This window comes from Tarenaya hassleriana, unplaced genomic scaffold, assembly GCF_000463585.1.
Source record: "Tarenaya hassleriana unplaced genomic scaffold, ASM46358v1 Cleome2, whole genome shotgun sequence".
Lineage (NCBI taxonomy): Eukaryota > Viridiplantae > Streptophyta > Magnoliopsida > Brassicales > Cleomaceae > Tarenaya > Tarenaya hassleriana.
The window spans coordinates 5,440,170-5,461,189 of NW_010965372.1; the positions used below are offsets into that span (position 1 = coordinate 5,440,170).

Genomic DNA, 21,020 nt, shown 5'->3' on the forward strand with positions numbered 1-21,020 from the left:
AACTGTCGACCTGCTGAAAGTTGCACGCTTAAGATCATAAACGGAAACTTTCAGACAAGACCTCAATAACATAACAACTTCAAAAAACGTGACATTGTTCGGGTTTCATGCGCAAGCCAAATCCCTCGAGTTCACAAAGAGCATAAAGCATTGAGGTTGAGAAATATGATTCATAAAGCAAAAGACACTTACTCAATCATATTGGAAGACCTATTGGCATATTGGTAAAACAAGTTATCTATACGTTCCATCTCCTTGGATGAGGCCTTACTCGAAGCTGAACCAACAAAAACCAACACAAAGTCAATCTAAAGCAAATGCAACAGCAAACTTGGCCTAAACTGTGAAATCGCAGAAACTATTACGGAACACCAGGACTTGAGACATGATACTCCTGATCAAATAGGATTAAGCAAAAGAGAACCGATCTTTCAGAAAATTCAATGGTTTGATTGAACAGCAATTTCAAGTACTGATTTTCCAAAGACAATCAGTTCAATTTCTATTACAGATGTATACAAATATATCTGAAGATATGTAATTGCTCATCATCATATCATAACCGTTATCAGCAACAAGTTTATCCATGCTTATGCACCTTTTTGTTTACCACCCGGAAACCCACAATCGGCTTATCAAAATTCACCTCAATTGTGAAATATAGCCAAAAAACACAGAATTACAAACATGGAACCAAAAGAAGATTCAAACTTTAAGCTTAATTACATGAACCCTAGGCGAATTTCGCCCGGGAATTCAAAAGGATTAAGCAGAGAGATAAGATACACATACCGGAACGAAAAAGATCCGTGGCTGAAGAAGTGATCGAATTGACGGAAGTAGGTTGACTCGATTTCTTCGATGCAGAACGACGCATCTATTATGAACAACAAATCCTGAATCTAAGAACGCATTTTCCGGAAAAAACATAACAAATACAGCCAAAAACACTAAATTAAATCCGGCAAAAAAAGGAAAGAGTAGAGAAGAAGCACCACGAAAGAGCTCTGCGAAGCTTCGAGCTTGAGAAAACTCAGCAAGAAAGCAGCTGATTTCTTCGAGAGAGGAGAGAGAGAGGAGGGACGGCAAAAGACGATTTTCTATTAGATTCTCATCAGAGCATTTTTATTCACACTTGAGAACGAATAAATATTCTTTTTTGTTGTATCCTTATTTTTCTTTATTTTCTTAAAATTTTTAAAATATATATTTTCTTGGAATTTGCGTTCACATAAAATTTTGTGTAGAAAATCGTTAGACATCGTGAATTTCAATTATTAAAAAAAAAACTATTTGGCAAATCCTGTAATAATTTAGCACCATCTGCACTTCATCAAGCTCCATCACATCTGTATTCAATTTTGAGAGTTTGACCGTTACATTGAGATTCTTAGGGAACAAATACCTGATTTTGATTCAGTGACAAGGAAGAATTCAGACAAGTAACCGACAAAAAGAAGCAGAACTCTCCAAACTCGAAGCCTCAAGTTCCGAAATCTAAGGACAGCTGCAGAATCTAAGACAAGGGAATGATCCCTTAACTAGTTAAGCCGTGGTCTGGCCGTTCTCTGAGAGGTAGAGAGTGAAGAGAGAGACAGCATCCTGCAAATGAGTTGATCGAAGATCTTCAGGCAACGGCGCAGCAAAGGCTGTCTCGAAACAGTTTAACTGAGCATCACGGCTCGAGCCCTCGCTTAGGTCGGATAGAAGCAAATCACAGATCTCCTCCGCCATCTTCGAGTATGCAACTCTGAGTTCACAGATTCGTAAAAGTATTATATATTTGTGTATAGTGTCAAGTCCAATATGCAATGCTTTTTTTTGATGAAACAACATAGGATGTGCGTAATAATGTATGACCCGTATCTGTCCACACAACGTATCTCAGGTTGTGTAGTCATCAGAAGCCAACTTTGTTTACTTAATCTAGGAGCAATAACTATGGATGCATCCAAATTTAGGAGGATCCTTCCAAAAATTGCCCCATAAAGGCCTAACTGATCTTAAAAAAAAAACCCGACTATGATATGTCTGGAGTTACTTACTGGGCTTCAACTGGTAATCTGTCTCCCCAAACAGCCAATGACTCGTTTAAACGGCCAACGAAACTTCTGCAAGACTCGTTTTTGCTCTCAAGGGAATCCTGTGCAAAAGCAAATAACGTTATTTCATATAGATGATTTATGTTTGTTCACGACAGGGAAGAACACCTTAACGCGCGGCTCATTGTTAAAGGCAGCTTCACTAGTTTAAAATCATGTTGTTCAGTTCGGTAATAATGAGATGAAGAGTTCAGCCTCGTAGTTAAAATTAAGAAAAGTAGACAGACCAGTTCTGCCATCGTATCACCATCTTCTTGCAGTGACCTCTTCAACAGATAAAACGATATGTAAATCCCAGCACCCAAGTCCCAATTTTCAATCTCAGACTTATGATCATCCATTGACGTTGCAATCCTCCATATCTCTGAATGGTTAGCTGCATTCATTCCAAAAGAAATAGATCATTGCAAATGTTACTTTTTGAGTATAAAAGGTAAGGTTTGCTCGAGATTGAAGCATATATGAAGTACACTGGAATTACATACAGGTTTAAATAGATGGAGAAAGGCTGCACATAAGTAGATGAAGGGAGTTTACCTGACAAAAATAATGAATGAGCAACGGAAGTTATGAAAATGGAATGAGCTCGTCGCCAATTCGCATAATCAAGAAAGTGTTCAAGGGCCTTTGTAGAATCTCCATGGTAATTGTAATAAACTGCCTGCAGCGCATGAAAAAGCATTTAACAAACATATATATATATTGAACACCAGAATTTGTATGAGAATGTGACTTACAAGGGCTTCATGCATCCATTCAGAAGGGACACCCAAGTCCTTGATAAATTGTCGTTGTGATTCATCGGAACTCCAAGTTTCACAGAACTGAAACAAGATTTCACGAATTACATTAACCTGCAGAAATGGATAGTCTTCATGGTGAGGCATGTGAAGAACCACATAGATAGCCCAATGACATAGGCCTTGAGAAAGAAGCTGTGTGACAAATCCCATATCAATAGCTTGAAGGTCATTGGAAGTGAAAGCTCCAACTGCCTCTAGAACTCCTCGCTGGTGCCAGATCATATGATAATCAAGAGGATCGTCGGTTGAAGAGAAGGCGCTAAACATAGTCTTCAGAAAAGCAAATTCATTCTCTTCACTGCTGTGCAGAAGCATGAGATAATACAAGAGGTCCAAATGCTCATCGTTTTTCACAAGGCTATCAGCTGGGCCTTCATCAATATATATTGGGACAGGCCGAGGAGCTTGTCCCTTATCTAACAAGTGTTGATAATTTCTGAAAATTACAGGTAATGGACTGATGGAAGGGAGTTGATACCACATCAGCAACCCAAGGAATCGCTTCCAGTCCATTGTAACATCTTGCAACGCGTCAAGGATATTACCTGCGAGCAACTCAAAAAGCCTAATCCTCTCCTTCTCCATGTAATTAAAGTCCAGCCCATTCATTCTCCAAAGCTCGAGCTGCCGTCCAATATCAGTGCGGTTTACAGTTGACCCACCAGCCTGGCTCAATAAACAAGCAAGTCTCACATCCCCCTTAGATATGGCAAGTTCAACAGCCGAATCAAGCTGTCGCCCGGTTAGAAGAAAGAACAAGTGCTCAAGGTAACCTCCATTCAAAGAGCTCACATCTTCCTGCACACGGTGACTGACACTCTCCTGGAGCCAACAGCTGAACTCTGCTCTTCGGACAAGCGGAAGAGCCTCTGGGTCAGTTTCTGACGAATCTTCCTCCATATCCTGCATCATGTCTTCCTCATTATCAGACGCAACAGATTTTGAGCGTTCAGCATTCTCTCTCTCAGAAAATAGAACCTTTATCAGTTCCCAACCCATTACTTGGTGCATCAAAACCAGCTTGGCAGAGGGGGATAACCCAGGAACCTCCAGCTGTTTCTCGATTACATCTATATAGCTTCGGCATATATCAGAAAGAATCACCCGATCAGTAACTACTTTATGGAGTTTAAGCTTGAAAGAGCCAACCACAACTTCTTCTGTCTCATGGTCTAGTTCCTTGTGAAGACTTAGAGGGGCCCCAAATGCAGCGTTAACGAGTTCTTTTTTAACTTTTTCGTTTTCATCTCGAACCACTCTGTCAACTGCTAGTTTTTCTACATTGATCACCGAAGACAATACCCTTTGGGAACTAGAACTGCCTATCGGTGTGCCGGTGTGGAAGAGAACACCATTCGGGCCCCACCCTGCCCGGAACGACCTTCCCATGAATAATGCAGCATCAACAACATTGCGGGAGTGGCTTTCAGTCACTGGTGTAACATGGCTGAGGTCCAGCTCAAAACCTCTAGTTTTCGACTTCGGCACTGCTAACTCCTTATTTTGCTGGGCCATCAGGATACTACCTGGAGAGTTTTTATCGCTACCAGGGGTATACTCCAACAAAGCTAGTGGAGTTTTCCGCACAACTGGAGGAGTATCTTGATGACTACTTCTTGGAGCAAATTTCTGTGAAGGTCTTGCATTTCGTTTTGTTAAGGATGACCTCAGATGAGAAGATTGCCCTCTAAACTCCTCCATTTCTTCTTGATCCTCAGTGGGAAACATTAGCATTCTCATTTCCTTCATCTTTACGGGGTCAAGTCCTAGATGGGCAGGAAGAGAGTGAGAAAGTTCTGGCTCATAAATTTCCACCTGATGTTCTCCATCAATGTCAGATATCTTGTCACCATTCATTAACACAGGATCTTCAAACCCTGTCGCATCATCCATTACGATATCTTCTGCCTCATCATCACTCAACCCGAATCTGCTGAAGTGGGGAACCAAAAACTTCCATGAGCTATTAGCAGGATTAAAAGAGATGAAAGTTGCTCCTTGTCTCTCAGCAATTTGTTTTAATTTATAAGAAATATAACGAACCCGTTCTTTTTCCCAAATTGAACATGATGTGTTTACAATCAGAGTCACCTCAGCAGCCTTGTTAAGCCCCTTATCGACAACAGGCTTGGATCTCTCATCATCATAAACATTCACCTGATGCCTATGAAACTTAACAATCTGATCCAGATCTAACCTTCTAACATCTGTATTGCCAAGATATTTGAGATATCCATAACCAATCCTGCCAATAATGAAATCAGGAACTCGGCCGCAGTAGCCAGGGTCGGCAATTTCTCGCTCTGCCAGCTCGTTTATGCATGGTTTAATGAAGTAGTCAGGCGAACACAACTTAGGCAACAAATCTTTAATCTCTCTGGAATATCTACTTAAGAGAGAATCTCCATCCAAAGAGATCCTTCTTTTCTTCCCTGATTCCAAGTTGATCGCCATTCTGGAAATATTACAAGCTAGGATACTGTTCTGCGTGCTATCATTTTCACCAGACATCCCTGTCAACAGAGGATTTGGCAAATGAATATAAAAAGAACACAGATACACGAAAAGAAACAATGAATTAACATGTCTCAAACATTGTGTCCTTTATTCAGAAAATAGAAACCGAAATGAACTGTTGACCAACCAGACAGTTCCTTCGCTCATCTGATACGAAAATTATATACTTTACAGTGAGCATTTACTCCACATGTCTAACATTTTCCCATTGTTACATCGAATTTTGAAAATCCAATCAAATTCACAAAGTGGGTATCGAATCCATGCCTCAACAACAAACTTAGGAGATTCAACTAGGCAACCCCATCAAGTTCAGCAATTTAAACATGAAATAATCAAAAGAAAAATAAGATTTTAGGTTTTAACAAAAATCCCACATCCTTAATTTCCGCTATAAGTGCTACGCGGATACGCAACATATCAATAGATTCAATCAGCTGAAATCGAAATGTGCACAGGTCACGGAGAAGACTAGATTTGCAGACGTACCAGAAGCTGGAAGAACAGCAGGAGACGCCATGATTGGAGAACCCCGAAAAAACCCGAAGGCAAAGTGACGTCTAGGGCTTTCTATCTTTTAGTCTTCGATAGTACTGCTGATTCTCCGATGGACACAGAATCCGTTACGGCGGCGGCAATCGCCGGAAAGAAACCTCTATCTACGACGGGCGAATGCCTTTGAAAGAACACTGAAGCAGCAAAAGCTGGAACACTGCAGTCTCCAATAAAGGTTGACATTGTTGGGCCTGGTCTTACAAAATTATGTTGGGCCTTAAAAGCCCAATAAAAAATTTCCATTTTTCTTGTTGTCCGTACAATCCTCCTCCGCTGTATATAAAGCCTTCTCTCTCAGTGACCGTTCCAATTTTCCATTTTTCCCTCTTCTTCTGAAATCGGACAGAGAAATCTCCGGCGCCGTCGTAAATCTCGTCTAGGTCTCTCCCTTCTCTCAGTCTCGATCCTTCTCTTCGCGAAGTTCTGTATGTTTTTTTTCTTGGAGCTTTTCTCCGTGTGATTGTTGTGTCCTGAGTTGAACTTCTAGACAGTTACCTGCGTTGGTTTTGGCTCGTGCAATGGCTACTTTTGGTGCTGCGGCGACTTCTAGGTCTAACCCTAACAAATCCTACGAGGTACCGATGTTTCCTTCATATTTGTGTTTTTTCCTTTCCGTGGGTTTCCGCCGGGTTTGCTCCGGATATGTAATCTTGTTTGAATTGCCTGCCTAGATTGTGTTAGAATGCGGGTGTTTAATCTCTTATCTTTAAAGAAGTTGGTTTTTTTCAGTGCGTTTCTTGTCGAGATGCTCGTTTCTAACTTTATTGATCCGCTGATTTTAGTCATGACTGAATCTGTGGGTTAGAATTCTAGGGTTTGATTGCTGGTCTTTGAAGTGGCAGCTCTTGTTCTGGAATAATTCCTTTTCTCTCGATGAGTTTCGATTTCTGCGTTTGAATATGTTCTGAAATGGTACGGGCTTATAAGAATTCAATTTTTGAATAATTGAACCTTCCGAGCTAAATCCGTGCCGTAGTCGTGTTTTATATACTTAGGCATCTTTTTCGGTTTAACTTCCCAGTGTATGTCTACTTGCGGGGTGATTGAATTAGTATAATCTTCTTCTTGGGTTGTCTTATCTTAGTATGAATTTCCTGTTTACAGTTCTTTTTCACTGATTCTTTGCATTTGCCTGCAGGTGGCTCCATCTCCCAGCGACTCTGTTTCAAGCTTAAGTTTTAGTCCAAGAGCTGATATTCTTGTGGCAACTTCATGGGATAATCAGGTTCATCTCATGTCTTTTTTCTTTCCCTGCTTTTCAAGTCGCTGGTCTGACTTGCTATTCACGTAAAAGAAATATTCTTTAGTGTTATCCGTTATTGGTGTCAAAAGTTTTTTCTTTGTGAAGTGCATTCTTTTTATGTTCTCGAAATTGTTTTCTTTGTTCTTTGGCATTTTCTTCATCTGATGGGTTCATTTATCATTTGCGGATTTGCTTCTAATGATGCAGGTCAGATGCTGGGAAATAGTACGTAGTGGAACCAATGTAACCAGCAATCCAAAAGCATCAATTTCACATGATCAGCCGGTAAGGGGTTATTGCTTAATGGCTTGTTATGTCCTGCTCTCTCTTTGCTCAAAATCTAATCAGTACCTTTTCCTTTTTTTCATGATGAAGGTTTTATGCTCTGCTTGGAAAGATGATGGAACAACAGTCTTTACAGGAGGGTGTGACAAGCAAGCAAAAATGTGGCCCCTGTTGTCAGGTGCTCAACCTGTAACTGTTGCTATGCACGATGCTCCTATTAAAGAGATGGCTTGGATACCCGGAATGAATCTCCTGGTTACTGGAAGCTGGGATAAAACATTGAAGTAATTTGTTTATTATATTCTATTCCCGTGAAGAAATATCTCGTTGACTGCATATTTTATTTATGTTGCTCTAGCTAACATATGTGACATTGCGTACTGATTTCCCTGTTCTAGATATTGGGACACAAGACAATCCAATCCAGTGCACACCCAACAGCTTCCAGAACGCTGTTATGCAATGACAGTAAAACACCCTCTAATGGTTGTTGGAACTGCCGACAGAAATCTGATAGTCTTCAACTTGCAAAATCCTCAGGTTATATTTTTTTTGCCTGGCAACTATTAGGTTTTCCATTTACAACCTGCATGACCTTTGGTATTAAGGACAATGCGAGCATGCAATGCATGGTTCCAGGGATTTAAGAACAATTTAGCACTAATGTGGGATCAAATGGTGAAACCTTCCTCTATTTTACAAAGAATGAATCTCTTCACATCATTTGAATTGTGATTTCCTTGTCATACTGTCACACTTTTATCTGTTCCTGTGGGTTTAATTCTTAGAGTGTTTAACTTCAATTACTGGAATACTGTAGACGGAGTTCAAGAGAATTACTTCACCCCTGAAGTATCAGACGAGGTGTGTTGCTGCCTTCCCTGACCAGCAAGGCTTTTTGGTATGTGTCTTATATCGTGGCTACTATTGTTTCTTTGCTTAATTTGGCATTGCATGAATTAAGCTCGAATAACATTAAGCTTAACCATTTTCTAAATGTTCTCTGCAATCATGATTCTAACACTTTTGAATACCAGTCTCTTCCTTTAGAAGCTTGCAAATATCATATGATATGATAGTCTAGTGCAGATTGCTTAATCAGTTTCAGCTTCATATCCTTCTTATAAAATTTAGCCCATATGTCATGCATTGTGCTCTCCTTTCTTTCATTGATGGATATAAAATTAACTCCAAGCAAGATAACGTGTGTGTCTAATGTTTCTCACCAGATTGGTTCAATTGAGGGAAGAGTTGGTGTGCATCACCTGGATGATTCGCAACAGAGCAAAAACTTCACTTTTAAATGCCATAGGGATGGCAATGAGATCTATTCTGTGAACTCTTTGAACTTTCACCCGGTAAGCCTGATGGTTCAAGTTATACTTGCTCTAGTTGTAAAATGGTGAGCAAATAAATGGCTCCAATTTCCTGTTTTGCATATTTCAGATGCATGGCACATTTGCCACTGCTGGGTCAGATGGTGCTTTCAATTTCTGGGACAAGGATAGCAAACAGAGGCTCAAGGTATGTCCATAATGGCATCTTCATTGCACTGTGCTTTTCAATTTTTTTGTCTTTTTTTTTCAACTCATCCACATTACCTCCTTACAATTTCAGGCCATGTCGAGATGCAATCAGTCAATTCCTTGCAGTGCGTTCAACCATGATGGCTCAATATTTGCATATGCGGTATACAATTGTCTTGTTAGGTTGTTCTTCGATATCTTTGTTACTGCATGAGCCACTTAAATACACAAAAACAGATACACACACCCTGAATCCAAAGGCAAGCATGCTTCTTCTACAGACTCAAACACCATACCATATAAGCGTAAACAATTTGCCAAAGCTTTGAACCCCATACTATTAATTGCAATATCAGTGGGGATTTACTTATTTATATTCATGTTGTTTGTTGTACCTTAGAGTTGCTACAATGGTGTCTTATATCTTTGAGGTGAATCAGGTATGTTATGACTGGAGCAAAGGTGCAGAAAACCACAACCAGGCATCCGCCAAGACCAACATCTTCCTTCACCTCCCTCTGGTGTGTTCTCTCTCTGTCATAATGAATCATCTGTAAAGCATGTTTCCCGTATTGACCAGTCATAGCATATGTTTTGTTTTGTCAGGAAAGTGAAGTTAAAGCCAAACCCAAAGCCGGAGCAGCGACCAGAAAGTGAGCCTCCGTCGTTGCCAATGCTGCACCTCCAACTTTTGGTTTGTGCAAGAAATTCAAGAAAGTTTTTGATGAACACAATTCACATTTCATTAAAAAAAAAATATTTTAGTTGAAGCTCGGACCACTAGCGGAATGATGTTTTTACATGTTCTCTTATATATGTTTGTTGTCTTCATCGGTGATTAGTTATGTTAGGCAAGTGAATCATGCAACAGAGGTTACCAAACACAAAATCTGGTGTTGGTGGAATTTTGTTATTATTTTAATCATCATGTGAAGGTTGAAATTGTGTTGGCGCGGCATGACCGTTAAGTTCGTTATGAGGACACGTGGCAGGATCTGAGGAAGGTCAGTGAAGAGCAAGGAAGGAGACGAAGTCGGAGAGAGGGAGAGGTGTGAGCAAATTTGGCGCTCCTTCGCAAACTCTCCGTCTTATGACAGTAACTCTTTTATTTTTGCTATAAATGATGTCTTTTCTTCACCACTCTCCATTTCTTCACGCCCAAAAATAAAAAACACAGAAAAAGAATAATTTTTTCTTCATTTATTTTTGTTTCTGTATCATTACCGACTGTAACCGGAAAAAAGAAAAAGATTGGGAGAAAGTTCCACCAGGAAAAAAACTGTCAAAAATCCCAGATCAAGAAGAACAGGGACTTGTTCGAAACAAGCAGAAGAGGCCCTGATTTGACGAAGAAGAAGATGGCGGGGAATGATATCAGCTGGGATGAGATCAAGAACGAGAACATCGACCTCGTAAGCAATTTTCTCCTCCCCCGATTTCAGAGTTCTTTTTCTCTTCCTTAGATCCTGTAAGACATCGAGTTTGAATCTTGATTGATAAGTAAGAAAGTTAGATCGCAGTTTTCAGTTTCCGAGATTGATATATGGTGTCGGGCTCCGGTTTGAATCAGGAGAAAATTCCGATTGAGGAGGTGTTGAGGCTTCTGAAATGTTCAAAGGAAGGTCTGACGAGCGAGGAGGGCCAAAGGCGGCTCGAGATCTTCGGCCCCAACAAGCTCGAAGAGAAAAAGGCAAGCCGAATGCGAATAACATAGTTTCTCATTCACCTTTTTGTTTCTCTCCTCCATGTCCAAGAATACCCAAATCTAACCAGTTTTTTGTTCGGGTTGGGTTGGAAACAGGAAAGCAAGCTTCTGAAGTTCTTAGGGTTCATGTGGAACCCTCTCTCATGGGTCATGGAGATCGCCGCTATAATGGCAATCTGTTTGGCCAATGGAGGAGTAATCAACCATCTAACTCCCCCTCTCTTTTCTTCATCATTTTTCATATGCTACGTTCACAAAGTTTCGATCTTTTCTTCTTTACGGGCTTCGTTTCTTGGATCTGCAGGGCAGGCCACCAGATTGGCAAGATTTCATAGGCATCGTAGTTCTGTTGTTCGTCAACTCTACCATAAGTTTCATCGAAGAGAACAATGCCGGGAACGCAGCTGCCGCCTTGATGGCCGGTCTAGCCCCGAAAACAAAGGTGAGTAATTCATATCAATACTTCATCTACGACAAAACATAGATGTTATTGCCCAAAAGAGTAGATCGAGAATTGCATCTTACAACCTTGTTGTTGAAGCTCCTGAGAGATGGAAAATGGAGCGAGCAAGATGCGGCGATTTTGGTACCTGGAGACATAATCAGCATCAAGTTAGGTGACATCATCCCGGCTGACAGTCGTCTCTTAGACGGAGATCCTCTCAAGGTTGATCAATCTGCACTCACTGGCGAATCTCTTCCCGTGACCAAACACCCAAGTCAAGAAGTTTACTCGGGTTCCACCTGCAAACAAGGAGAGATCGAAGCTATTGTTATTGCAACCGGTGTTCATACCTTCTTCGGAAAAGCAGCTCACCTTGTCGACAGCACCAATCAAGAAGGGCATTTCCAGAAGGTATACACCGAATCACAAAAGTTGATACAAGAGGGTAAATGAACCTCAATATGAACGAAAAGTTTGGATACTTTTTTTTAACTTTTTCTGCAGGTGTTGACAGCAATTGGGAACTTCTGCATTTGCTCTATAGCAATAGGTATGCTAGTTGAGATCGTTGTGATGTACCCGATTCAGCGCCGTGCGTATAGAGATGGAATCGACAACCTTTTAGTGCTTCTCATCGGAGGAATCCCAATTGCGATGCCGACCGTTTTGTCAGTCACCATGGCCATTGGCTCTCACCGGCTTTCTCAACAAGGGGCTATCACAAAGAGGATGACGGCTATCGAAGAGATGGCCGGAATGGATGTCTTATGCAGTGACAAGACTGGAACTCTGACACTTAACAAGCTTACAGTTGACAAGAGCATGGTTGAGGTGTTTGTCAAGGACTTGGACAAGGACCAGCTGATTGTTCATGCGGCAAGAGCCTCTAGGGTTGAAAACCAGGATGCCATTGATGCTTGCATTGTCGGGATGCTTGGAGATCCCAAAGAGGTACTTTTAAAAAACGCCTCAATCTATGTTTCCATGGTGCAAGTTTCACCTAAAATTTATGTTCTCTCGTCAGGCAAGAGATGGCATTGAGGAAGTTCATTTCTTCCCTTTCAACCCAGTGGACAAGCGTACAGCCATCACTTACATCGACTCCAATGGAGATTGGTACCGTGTCAGTAAAGGTGCACCAGAGCAGGTAATGCCGAAACATATTCTTCAATTCCCTTTCCCAACATCATTGGATGTTGTACTGACTTGTGTCTGAAACTGTCGACTGGCTAGATAATTGAGCTCTGCAACCTTCGGGAGGATGCAAAGAAGAGATCTCACGCCATCATCGACAAGTTTGCTGATAGAGGACTACGGTCTCTTGCAGTTGGCAAACAAGTAAATCCATTTCCCCGAAAATTCTGAAACTTCGTGTTGGTTTCCCTTAAATGCCAATTTTCCCACCGTCTACATTACAGGCAATCCCGGACAAAGACAAGAATGGCCCGGGAGGACCATGGCAGTTTCTTGGTCTCTTGCCTCTCTTTGACCCTCCAAGACATGACAGTGCTGAGACAATCAAGCGTGCCCTAGACCTCGGGGTCAATGTCAAGATGATCACTGGTGACCAGCTTGCCATTGGGAAAGAAACTGGCCGCAGGCTTGGTATGGGTACCAACATGTATCCTTCTTCTGCGCTTCTAGGACAGCACAAGGATGAAAGTGTAACTGACCTTCCTGTTGATGAGCTAATTGAGAAGGCTGATGGATTCGCCGGTGTTTTTCCTGGTAAAGATTAAGCTAAAGAACAGTCTTTTCTTGTTCCATTTGATATGCAAATGATAATTCTTAATGGGTCTGATCAGAACACAAGTACGAGATCGTGAAGAGGCTCCAGGAGAGGAAGCACATATGTGGAATGACTGGTGACGGAGTGAACGATGCTCCGGCTCTCAAGAAAGCTGACATTGGAATAGCTGTTGCCGATGCGACTGATGCAGCCAGAAGTGCATCAGACATAGTACTAACCGAGCCAGGGCTCAGCGTCATAATCAGCGCTGTCCTAACCAGTAGAGCCATCTTCCAAAGAATGAAGAACTACACTATATACGCTGTTTCCATCACTATCCGTATTGTGTTGGGCTTTCTACTGCTCGCACTCATATGGAAGTTTGATTTCGCGCCTTTCATGGTTCTGATCATCGCAATCCTGAACGATGGAACCATCATGACCATTTCCAAGGACAGGGTGAAGCCCTCTCCCCTTCCCGATTCATGGAAACTCAGAGAGATATTCGCCACTGGGGTTGTCCTCGGCACTTACCTGGCAGTGATGACTGTAGTCTTCTTCTGGCTTGCAGATAGCACTGATTTCTTCTCTGTAAGGAAAAATTTCCAACTTTTACTTCAGGATTCATATCACCCACGAGCAAGTAGTGTCTTAATTACCATTTCTTTTCTCGGAAACCGTAGGAAAAGTTTGGGGTTAAATCAATCAGCAAGAAGGAGCATGAGCTAACGGCAGCTATCTACCTCCAAGTTAGTATTGTCAGCCAAGCACTCATCTTCGTCACTCGATCCCGTAGCTGGTCATATATTGAACGTCCAGGGCTCTTGCTAGTCATCGCCTTCCTTATAGCCCAATTGGTGAGTTAAGCTTGGAACTGAAGTTCCCATCACGGAAAATGAAAAACCGTGTATCCAAATCGTGTTTTTTTGACACTGAACTTCTTCCATTCCAGATCGCAACGATCATAGCTGTGTATGCAAACTGGGACTTTGCGAGAATCAAAGGTATCGGGTGGGGATGGGCAGGAGTCATCTGGCTCTACAGTTTGGTGTTCTACATCCCACTCGACATCCTCAAGTTCATCATCCGATATTCACTGAGTGGTCGAGCCTGGGACAATGTCATCGAGAACAAGGTGGTACCTGAAATCAAAGATTGTTTCCTGATAATTTCAAGAACGACATTAACTTTGCATTTTTGCTAACAATGGTCTCTTCTTTAGACCGCTTTCACATCAAAGAAAGACTATGGGAAGGGGGAGAGAGAAGCACAATGGGCTCAAGCTCAACGTACCCTTCATGGCTTGCAGACAGCTCAGAACTCGGAATCTATCTTCAACGAAAAGAGCAGTTACAGAGAGCTGTCTGAACTTGCAGACCAAGCCAAGAGACGTGCTGAAGTCGCAAGGCAACACCGAATCAACTGAGAAATCCTTGTCATTTCTTTTATCTGAATATGCCCTTAACCATGTCTTTTTTTCCTCTACTGTCCAGGTTAAGGGAGCTGCATACATTGAAGGGTCACGTTGAATCAGTGGTGAAGAACAAGGGACTTGACATAGACACTATCCAGCAACACTACACTGTATAATTCAGAACAAGTTTCTCAGTTAGATTAGAAAGCAAGAGTGTTGAATAAAACCTCCCCTAGTACAAAGGGTGCTGCAGAAGAAGAACATGTTTCTTTGTTTGGCAGTGGCTCCCATGCGGCTACTTAGTATTTTGAGATATTCTTGTTTTTAATTTCAGTAATAAGATTCAACCATTGTTTAGAAGTTCTTCTCATCTTGCCTGCAAAGACAGAATGCACCAAACTAGAACAATAGAACTAAAATGCACATTTACAGGAAAAAAATAGATCATTTACTCAGAGAACCGTATCAATGGAGTTTCTTGGCAGCTTTTGGACCCTTGAAACTCGCTGAGGCAAACAATAAGTTGGAGATATGGAGCCAATAATATATGAGGAGGATTATGTAAACAGTTACTCAGAAAATCTCTAATACATAATCCAAGAAGTAATCCCAAAGAAGAAGGCATATTTCGGGGAAAATAGGACAATGAGCTATGTTTTCTGGGCCTAAATCAAATGCTAATCTTGAGGCCTATAGGCATAATAACTAACATCAGATTTCTTCACACGTCAGTTATACAACCAGTGACCAGACCATTACCGACAAGTCAAGTAAGTCTGTCTGCTTTTACCCAAAAGCTTTATGGGTTCTAAATGAATGACCCATCTGCTTAAGATACCAGAGTGCTCCCTCAGCTGCATGCTCGGCTGCTAGTTTCTTCTTAGAGCAAGGAGACCCAAAACACTCCAAAACAGTTGTACTTGATGACTCTTTAACCTCAATCACAACCTTACATGTATACCTAAAAAAACCAAAAACCAGATTCATGCAAAAAGGTTGTTAACTCGAAAAACACATGGGGACAGAAATTTTGTTCACTTACAATCTCATGTGGCAAGGGCCCTTATCATTGCAGCACTCGTACACCGGAGCTTTCCAATGCCTCTTAACGCATAATTCATGCAACTGTGATTTGGCCCACTCTCTCTTAGGTTCATCTGAACATGCTGAACACAATACTACCACCAAATGTGAGCATGAATACAACAACTTGTGGCATTACAAACTTTAACAAAGCTAAAACCTAGTGAAATTTTCTCCATGATTCCCATTAGGATCCCTTCAAAAAATAGCATTCGATATAATACATTGAGGTGGAGCAACTCTCCTGCTGAGTGAACCCATCACTGAAATACCCATTCCATAATTGTCAGGCTTGACACTTGAGTTACAGCACATTACATATACACACATACACATCCAGATACGCTTAGCAGCAAGGAGAATATCCACATTGTTTATCATAAAAAAAACAATACTGAGATTCACTGAAGTTAAAACAGAAAAATAAAACACTACAAAAGCTATGAAATCGTAACCTTGATGAAACCCAGAACAAGTAACAGGAGGAAAAAACATGCACCTTCAATTCTGGGTCTTGTGTTGCAGATCAAATCTTCTACTGGTTCTGGAACGCGCTTCCTCTCTTGGGTGATGTCTCTGCTTATTGCACTGTTAGGATCTATCTCCTTAGTGGATAGAGAAGAGTTGTCATCATTTTCTTTAGCCTCATTCCTCTTCCTTACATTCATCTTGCTTTTTGCATCCCAACTCTGCTCCGCCTCATAAACTGGCAACATCCTCGTTTCGGGTTTCTGATAAAGTAGAACAAACAATGGGAAAGAATCAAACTTATTGGGTTCAAAAAACACACAAATTTATTGAATCCGAGAGAATAAGAAACTGATACTGAAGAAGCAAAGGATGAGGAGACTAAAGTTAAGACATTTCTCCCCCTCCTTGACAAACTTCCTTGGGCGGTTTCAGATAATTGTCCAATGGAAAAAGACAAGAAGAAATAAGAGAAAACCAATCATAAAGATACAAAAGGAACACAAATGTCGGTTCTTTTCCATCAATCCAGTAAACCCAGAGAGGGAAGTTTTCAATTTGTATATTATGAGTAGAAACCCATTAATCAATAGTACTAAAGTTTCGCCTTTTTCACATCCTCTTACTCCAACAACTCTCTACTGGGTCTCTGCCTACATAGCAGAACGTGAGGGAAAACCCCCCAAAAAATCGATTCAGAAAATGTGAATGCGAAAGAACAGAACTTTTGGGTTCTGTTCTTTGAATTCTTACCACGGAGGGGCTACTGGGTACGGACGATGGATCTAGAGGAGACATATCTTCGAGACTGACGAATGATTTTGATGGGTTTTCGCTCACATTCTTCGTTTCCTCCATTTTTCTTCGGACTGGTCGTTTCCCCGTGATCTGTTTGGAAACGGGAAATTGCAGGAGTTAATTGCACCCTGGAAAAAGACACGGACAGATGCAATATCGACGGATCAGACAATTAATTCGTCACAGCTTCCTTCTGTAAAGGGTATCATGAAACCCCAATTGCCACTTATCTTCATGTATCTTAAAAGTTCAGTTTTTTTTTATACAAATTCTCATTCTCTTTTTTTCAGTGTAAAGGGTGGGCAATTGGTCGGGTTCGGTTATTTCGAGTTCGGGTATTTCGGGTTTGAAATATTTATATCTAATCGGGTATATTATTTTAATCGGTTCGATTCGGTTCGAATCGGTATAAAAAAAACGATAAAAAAATTCAAACAATTACCTTATAAAAATAATAAAAACAACATTAAAATACATCGTTTTTTATATATTATGATTATAAAACAATATCATTATACTATTTTTTCTAATTAGATTTAGAATATATTACATATTATTTGATGATATATAGATAGATAAACGGATATTTTCGGTTTCGGGTATTTCGGATTTGAAATATTCATATCTAATCTGGTATATTATTTTAATCGGATTCGGTTATTTTGCCCACGTGTGTTTAATTATTTCTAATATGTTCTTTAACAAATGTTATCTTTTTTTAGCCAAGAAATGTTTTTTTTTTCTTAATACGTTTGCACACCATCAAAAAAGAGTGTTTTATCAACGTGAACACGACTAATATATATATATATATATATATATATATATATATATATATATATATATATATATTATGCTGTGCTATAGCAGTGTAGTGTCAGAATCCAGGTATAATAGATAAGTTCCACACATAAAACCGTGTAGAAACTAACATCGACAATCATGTAACATTTGTGTACAAACAGCCATTGAAATCAAGAAACAAGAAACAGAGAGCCAGCAAATCTTTGATATTTATACAGACACGAACTGGTTATGAGAAAAAATCAAAAGATCATGAAATTCTCAAGGATCCACCGAGTTCTACTGGTAAAAGAGGGATGAGAGAATGCAAGACATCTGTTATCAGTGGTCTATAGCTCGGCTCAGACTGCACACATAGCACTGCCACTGCAGCAACCTGCAATTGCACAAGACAAATCTTTCGATATCTAGTAAAAGATTGCTGTGAATGTTCAACTGTCGCGAAGGAAGCAGGGATTTTGGTGATGTTAACCTGATACAGATGCTTCAAGTCCATGGTGCCTTTGATTGCAGGATCCAAGATGTTTGGAAGATTGGCTCTGTCACTGAGCTTAGGTACAGCCTGACAGAAGACGAAAAAACAAAACTCATAAGCAGACAACCCCGAAAAAAAAAAGAGCAAATTTTCCATGTCAACTCTTCTCATATGTACCCAGGAAGTGAAGGATTGGTGTTCGGCTGATGGGTTTTCCGCTGATTTTCTCCCGAGGAGAAGCTCTAGAAGTATCACCCCGAAGGAATACACATCCGTCTTATCTGTGACTTTGCCTGAAAAAGATGAAAAGAGAACACAGGAAGATATGAACATTTTTGTTTCTCAAAATGTTAAAACTCAGAACAAGCCATGAAGCAACAAAGACCGGTTTCAAGATTTAGATAGATACCTTCTAGAGGCAACTCAGATGCTCCACATCCCATGGTTCCGGACAACTTCAGGCTCTTGCCGTGTGTCCCAAATGTCATGGCACGGCCAAAATCTGAAATCTGAAGACAGGAAAGGAGCCATATATCCTTAGAACTCATCATCACTTGAAAGCTGATAACATTGTGATGAAGAGTTTTGGTTGAATAAAGGCCTAGTTACCTTTGCGTTGAATTCGGAGTCCAAAAGGATATTAGACGACTTTAGATCTTTATGAACAACAGGAGGATGGCAATGCTCATGAAGATATTCTAATCCTCTGAAAGAAGAAAAAAGGGATGATTTGTTAGTGTATTGTGTTCATGGAGCTCACAAAAATATCCTAAAACTTTTGAGGAATCTTCGGGGGAATGGGACTTACCTTGCTATATCAACCGCGATTTTCATCCTTAGCTGCCAAGTTAAGGCTGAACCGTGACTAGGCCCTGAAACTCCCAATGAACAGCATTGATGAAAAAGGAATATATATATATATACATAAGGTGGGATATCATGTTGAGCAAAAACACAGATCTTCTCAGTTTGCAAACGTTAACATGCATTGACTGAGACCAATGTTGAACTGTCTGATAGGTCTCTCTGCTAGATGGATATCTCTAAATCGATCATCAATAACCAAGATGAAGAGATTCCCCCATAAGGAAAAGAGGGAAAAACAAAAAAGGATCAATGTGGGATCATCAATGGTGTAAGGGACCAAAAAATATCAAGAAAACGACTGAGCTGATATCTTACCGTGCAACTGACTTTCCAGAGATCCATTTTGCATCATCTCATACAAAAGAAATCTCGTTTCCCCATGTGTGCAATACCCCACAAGGGAAATTATATTCTGATGCCGGATCTTGGTCAACCAATTGATTTCAGTCTGCACAATAGTTTAACAAAACCAGGTTACGGTTTAGAGTGACACTGATACTGCAATATCATCAGGGTCGAATCTTTTTAAACCTCCAATTCTTTCTCAATGTTTGGTTCTCCACCATCTAGCCTCTTCACAGACACATTGGTCTTTTCCTCTAAAGACGCTCTGTAAACACATCCCCTACCATTTCGGCTCAACACATTACTATCACTGAACTTGTTGGTTGCCGCTTCCAACAGTTGGTATTCATATACGGGTATCGCACCCTTCCTTAAAGAATCAAGCCTGTGCATAATCGGTTTCGAGGAAGCACTCTTCACAGGGTCTTCAAAATCAAAAGCCAAAAAACACCAAGGATGAACCAGAGATTGAACATGTCTCAAATTTGAAAGATGAAAAAACATAGCTAGAGAATTGGAATGTACAATACCAGACTTTTGCTTGATTGCAGGACTTGAATTCCTCAGAATTCTGTACCTCCATATCAAGAAGTAAAAGAGGAACATCAGCGTAGCGCCAAGGAGAGCTGATGAGATGATAAGAGCTACAAGAATCTTCTTGTTCAAGTCCTGATGATGCACTACTCTCACCACAGAAGAGCCTGGTAAAAACATCAAAGATCAGCAAGAGGGAAAAAAAACCCGGTATTGATATGAAATCATTTGCGTTGCCTGTCTCAGCCAAGCAAAATCTGGGCTGAGCTCAAAGCTAGGTTGCAATGGATGCTGTGGAGAATTCACCGGTTGAAAGTTCGAGCTTTGTTCCTCTAACCAATTATCATAAAAAAGTTTTCGTTTTTCCGGTCAGAAACGTCGTCGATGCAAACAAATTGAACTCCTTTACCAGTCTTCGAGCAAACCCATTTCAACAAATCCGAAGGAAACTACCAGAACCAAGCAAACAACTCATTCACTGGCAAGGTTTTGGTCTTTTTTATCCTTAATTGTGTAAGATCAAGAAAGTCAAAGCAGTAGAGGCATACCCGGAGCCTGAGCTTCCATTCTTGCAGAAGCCTGAGAAATAGGGATTTCGTCGGCAGACCCAGAAGAATCGAAAACGACGGGAGAGTAAGAATTCGCCGCAAAAGCGAAGGAGAGCAACGAGAAAACCAAAACCCACATGGGTAATGATAACAGCAGCACACGAATGAGACAAATTGTCTGGTTCATGAGCATGCACAGATAGAGAAAGATAAGGGCAGAGAAAAAAGAGGGAAGTTTCTTTATCGATTGGGGGCTTGGCTTTTCGTTTAACGTCTCCTAGGTCTTGGAATTAGTTTCGCTTGTCTGGAGACGAAGACAAGAAGCACTGTTTCTGTGACAAGAGTTGATGTTTGGTCTTCCATTGTTGGCAGTTATGAAAAGGTGAAAAAGGTGCAACAATTGCCTGACCATCGGGGGAGGTTGAGGCACTCGCCGTGCTTTTGAGACGTGGAAAAGTGGAGAGAGAGAGAGAGACTAATCAATTTGGTTTTGTGGGGGAAAATTGGACATTCCCGAGATTTGGATTGTGATTTAAACATATTTTTTTTTACTAATTTTGTTTGTTTTTTTTTTGTCTGATAGTGAATGCAGGTAACTAGCATGCTCTTTGCAGAAAATGGATACCGTATCTTATAAAACCAAATATAAATATTATGTTATGTCTTTGTTTGTTCTATTATAGTACAAAAATGAGGGGCCATTTTCCTATGCTCTTAACAACCACCTTTTGGGTGAGGAAACATGTCATTTAATGTCGCTTAGAACATTGGATT

At 40.6% G+C, this 21,020-nt stretch overlaps 6 protein-coding genes across 10 annotated transcripts in view; 2 read left to right on the forward strand and 4 right to left on the reverse strand.

Annotated features, from left to right (window-relative positions):
• The window catches only part of LOC104812442 (DCN1-like protein 4), a 3,285-nt gene extending 2,162 nt beyond the window's left edge, over window positions 1-1,123 (reverse strand). Inside the window, exons 1-3 of one of the 3 annotated variants that reach the window (XM_010539591.1) lie at window positions 999-1,123; window positions 793-877; window positions 193-277 (exon numbers count right to left, since the gene is read on the reverse strand). In XM_010539591.1, the coding sequence (XP_010537893.1) occupies window positions 193-277; window positions 793-877 (170 nt within the window). In that variant the 5' untranslated portion in view covers window positions 999-1,123. Of the gene's footprint in view, window positions 1-192; window positions 278-792; window positions 903-995 lie in introns of all 3 variants that reach the window. The other 2 variants (XM_010539590.2, XM_010539589.2) reach the window with 2 other exon arrangements.
• Window positions 1,124-1,329: 206 nt separating this feature from the next.
• LOC104812443 (nuclear pore complex protein NUP96) lies at window positions 1,330-6,104 on the reverse strand. The gene is made up of 6 exons (XM_010539593.1): window positions 5,912-6,104; window positions 2,840-5,418; window positions 2,640-2,763; window positions 2,330-2,478; window positions 2,046-2,143; window positions 1,330-1,750 (listed from the first exon to the last, which is right to left on the reverse strand). The coding sequence occupies exons 1-6, from the start codon at window positions 5,940-5,942 to the stop codon at window positions 1,546-1,548; spliced, it is 3,186 nt and encodes a 1,061-aa protein (XP_010537895.1). The 5' UTR covers window positions 5,943-6,104; the 3' UTR covers window positions 1,330-1,545.
• A 184-nt stretch (window positions 6,105-6,288) lies between these two features.
• Window positions 6,289-9,862, forward strand: LOC104812445 (protein RAE1). 3 transcript variants are annotated; one of them, XM_010539597.1, is made up of 12 exons: window positions 6,289-6,357; window positions 6,469-6,552; window positions 7,116-7,202; window positions 7,428-7,505; window positions 7,596-7,789; window positions 7,904-8,045; window positions 8,326-8,406; window positions 8,735-8,863; window positions 8,952-9,029; window positions 9,123-9,194; window positions 9,472-9,552; window positions 9,638-9,862. In XM_010539597.1, the coding sequence occupies exons 2-12, from the start codon at window positions 6,496-6,498 to the stop codon at window positions 9,686-9,688; spliced, it is 1,050 nt and encodes a 349-aa protein (XP_010537899.1). In that variant the 5' UTR covers window positions 6,289-6,357; window positions 6,469-6,495; the 3' UTR covers window positions 9,689-9,862. The 3 variants fall into 3 exon arrangements, with proteins under 3 accessions (XP_010537899.1, XP_010537898.1, XP_010537897.1); XM_010539596.1 differs by having other exon boundaries at window positions 6,302-6,357; window positions 6,465-6,552; XM_010539595.1 differs by having other exon boundaries at window positions 6,303-6,552.
• Window positions 9,863-10,045: 183 nt separating this feature from the next.
• LOC104812444 (ATPase 9, plasma membrane-type) lies at window positions 10,046-14,687 on the forward strand. Its single transcript, XM_010539594.2, has 15 exons — window positions 10,046-10,127; window positions 10,276-10,443; window positions 10,602-10,721; window positions 10,833-10,931; window positions 11,041-11,178; window positions 11,278-11,592; window positions 11,686-12,132; window positions 12,206-12,328; window positions 12,415-12,519; window positions 12,600-12,909; window positions 12,987-13,501; window positions 13,594-13,767; window positions 13,863-14,045; window positions 14,133-14,317; window positions 14,404-14,687. Exons 1-15 carry the CDS (start codon window positions 10,122-10,124, stop codon window positions 14,498-14,500), a joined length of 2,985 nt encoding a protein of 994 aa, XP_010537896.1. The 5' UTR covers window positions 10,046-10,121; the 3' UTR covers window positions 14,501-14,687.
• Window positions 14,688-14,856: 169 nt separating this feature from the next.
• Window positions 14,857-16,907, reverse strand: LOC104812446 (ribonuclease 3-like protein 1). Its single transcript, XM_010539598.2, has 4 exons — window positions 16,629-16,907; window positions 15,907-16,138; window positions 15,367-15,490; window positions 14,857-15,285 (listed from the first exon to the last, which is right to left on the reverse strand). The coding sequence occupies exons 1-4, from the start codon at window positions 16,731-16,733 to the stop codon at window positions 15,111-15,113; spliced, it is 636 nt and encodes a 211-aa protein (XP_010537900.1). The 5' UTR covers window positions 16,734-16,907; the 3' UTR covers window positions 14,857-15,110.
• Window positions 16,908-17,545: 638 nt separating this feature from the next.
• Window positions 17,546-20,710, reverse strand: LOC104812447 (probable receptor-like protein kinase At1g80640). Its single transcript, XM_010539599.2, has 10 exons — window positions 20,247-20,710; window positions 19,695-19,865; window positions 19,351-19,589; window positions 19,135-19,267; window positions 18,761-18,824; window positions 18,562-18,658; window positions 18,362-18,461; window positions 18,130-18,245; window positions 17,950-18,039; window positions 17,546-17,853 (listed from the first exon to the last, which is right to left on the reverse strand). The coding sequence occupies exons 1-10, from the start codon at window positions 20,437-20,439 to the stop codon at window positions 17,728-17,730; spliced, it is 1,329 nt and encodes a 442-aa protein (XP_010537901.1). The 5' UTR covers window positions 20,440-20,710; the 3' UTR covers window positions 17,546-17,727.
• Window positions 20,711-21,020: the final 310 nt, after the last annotated feature.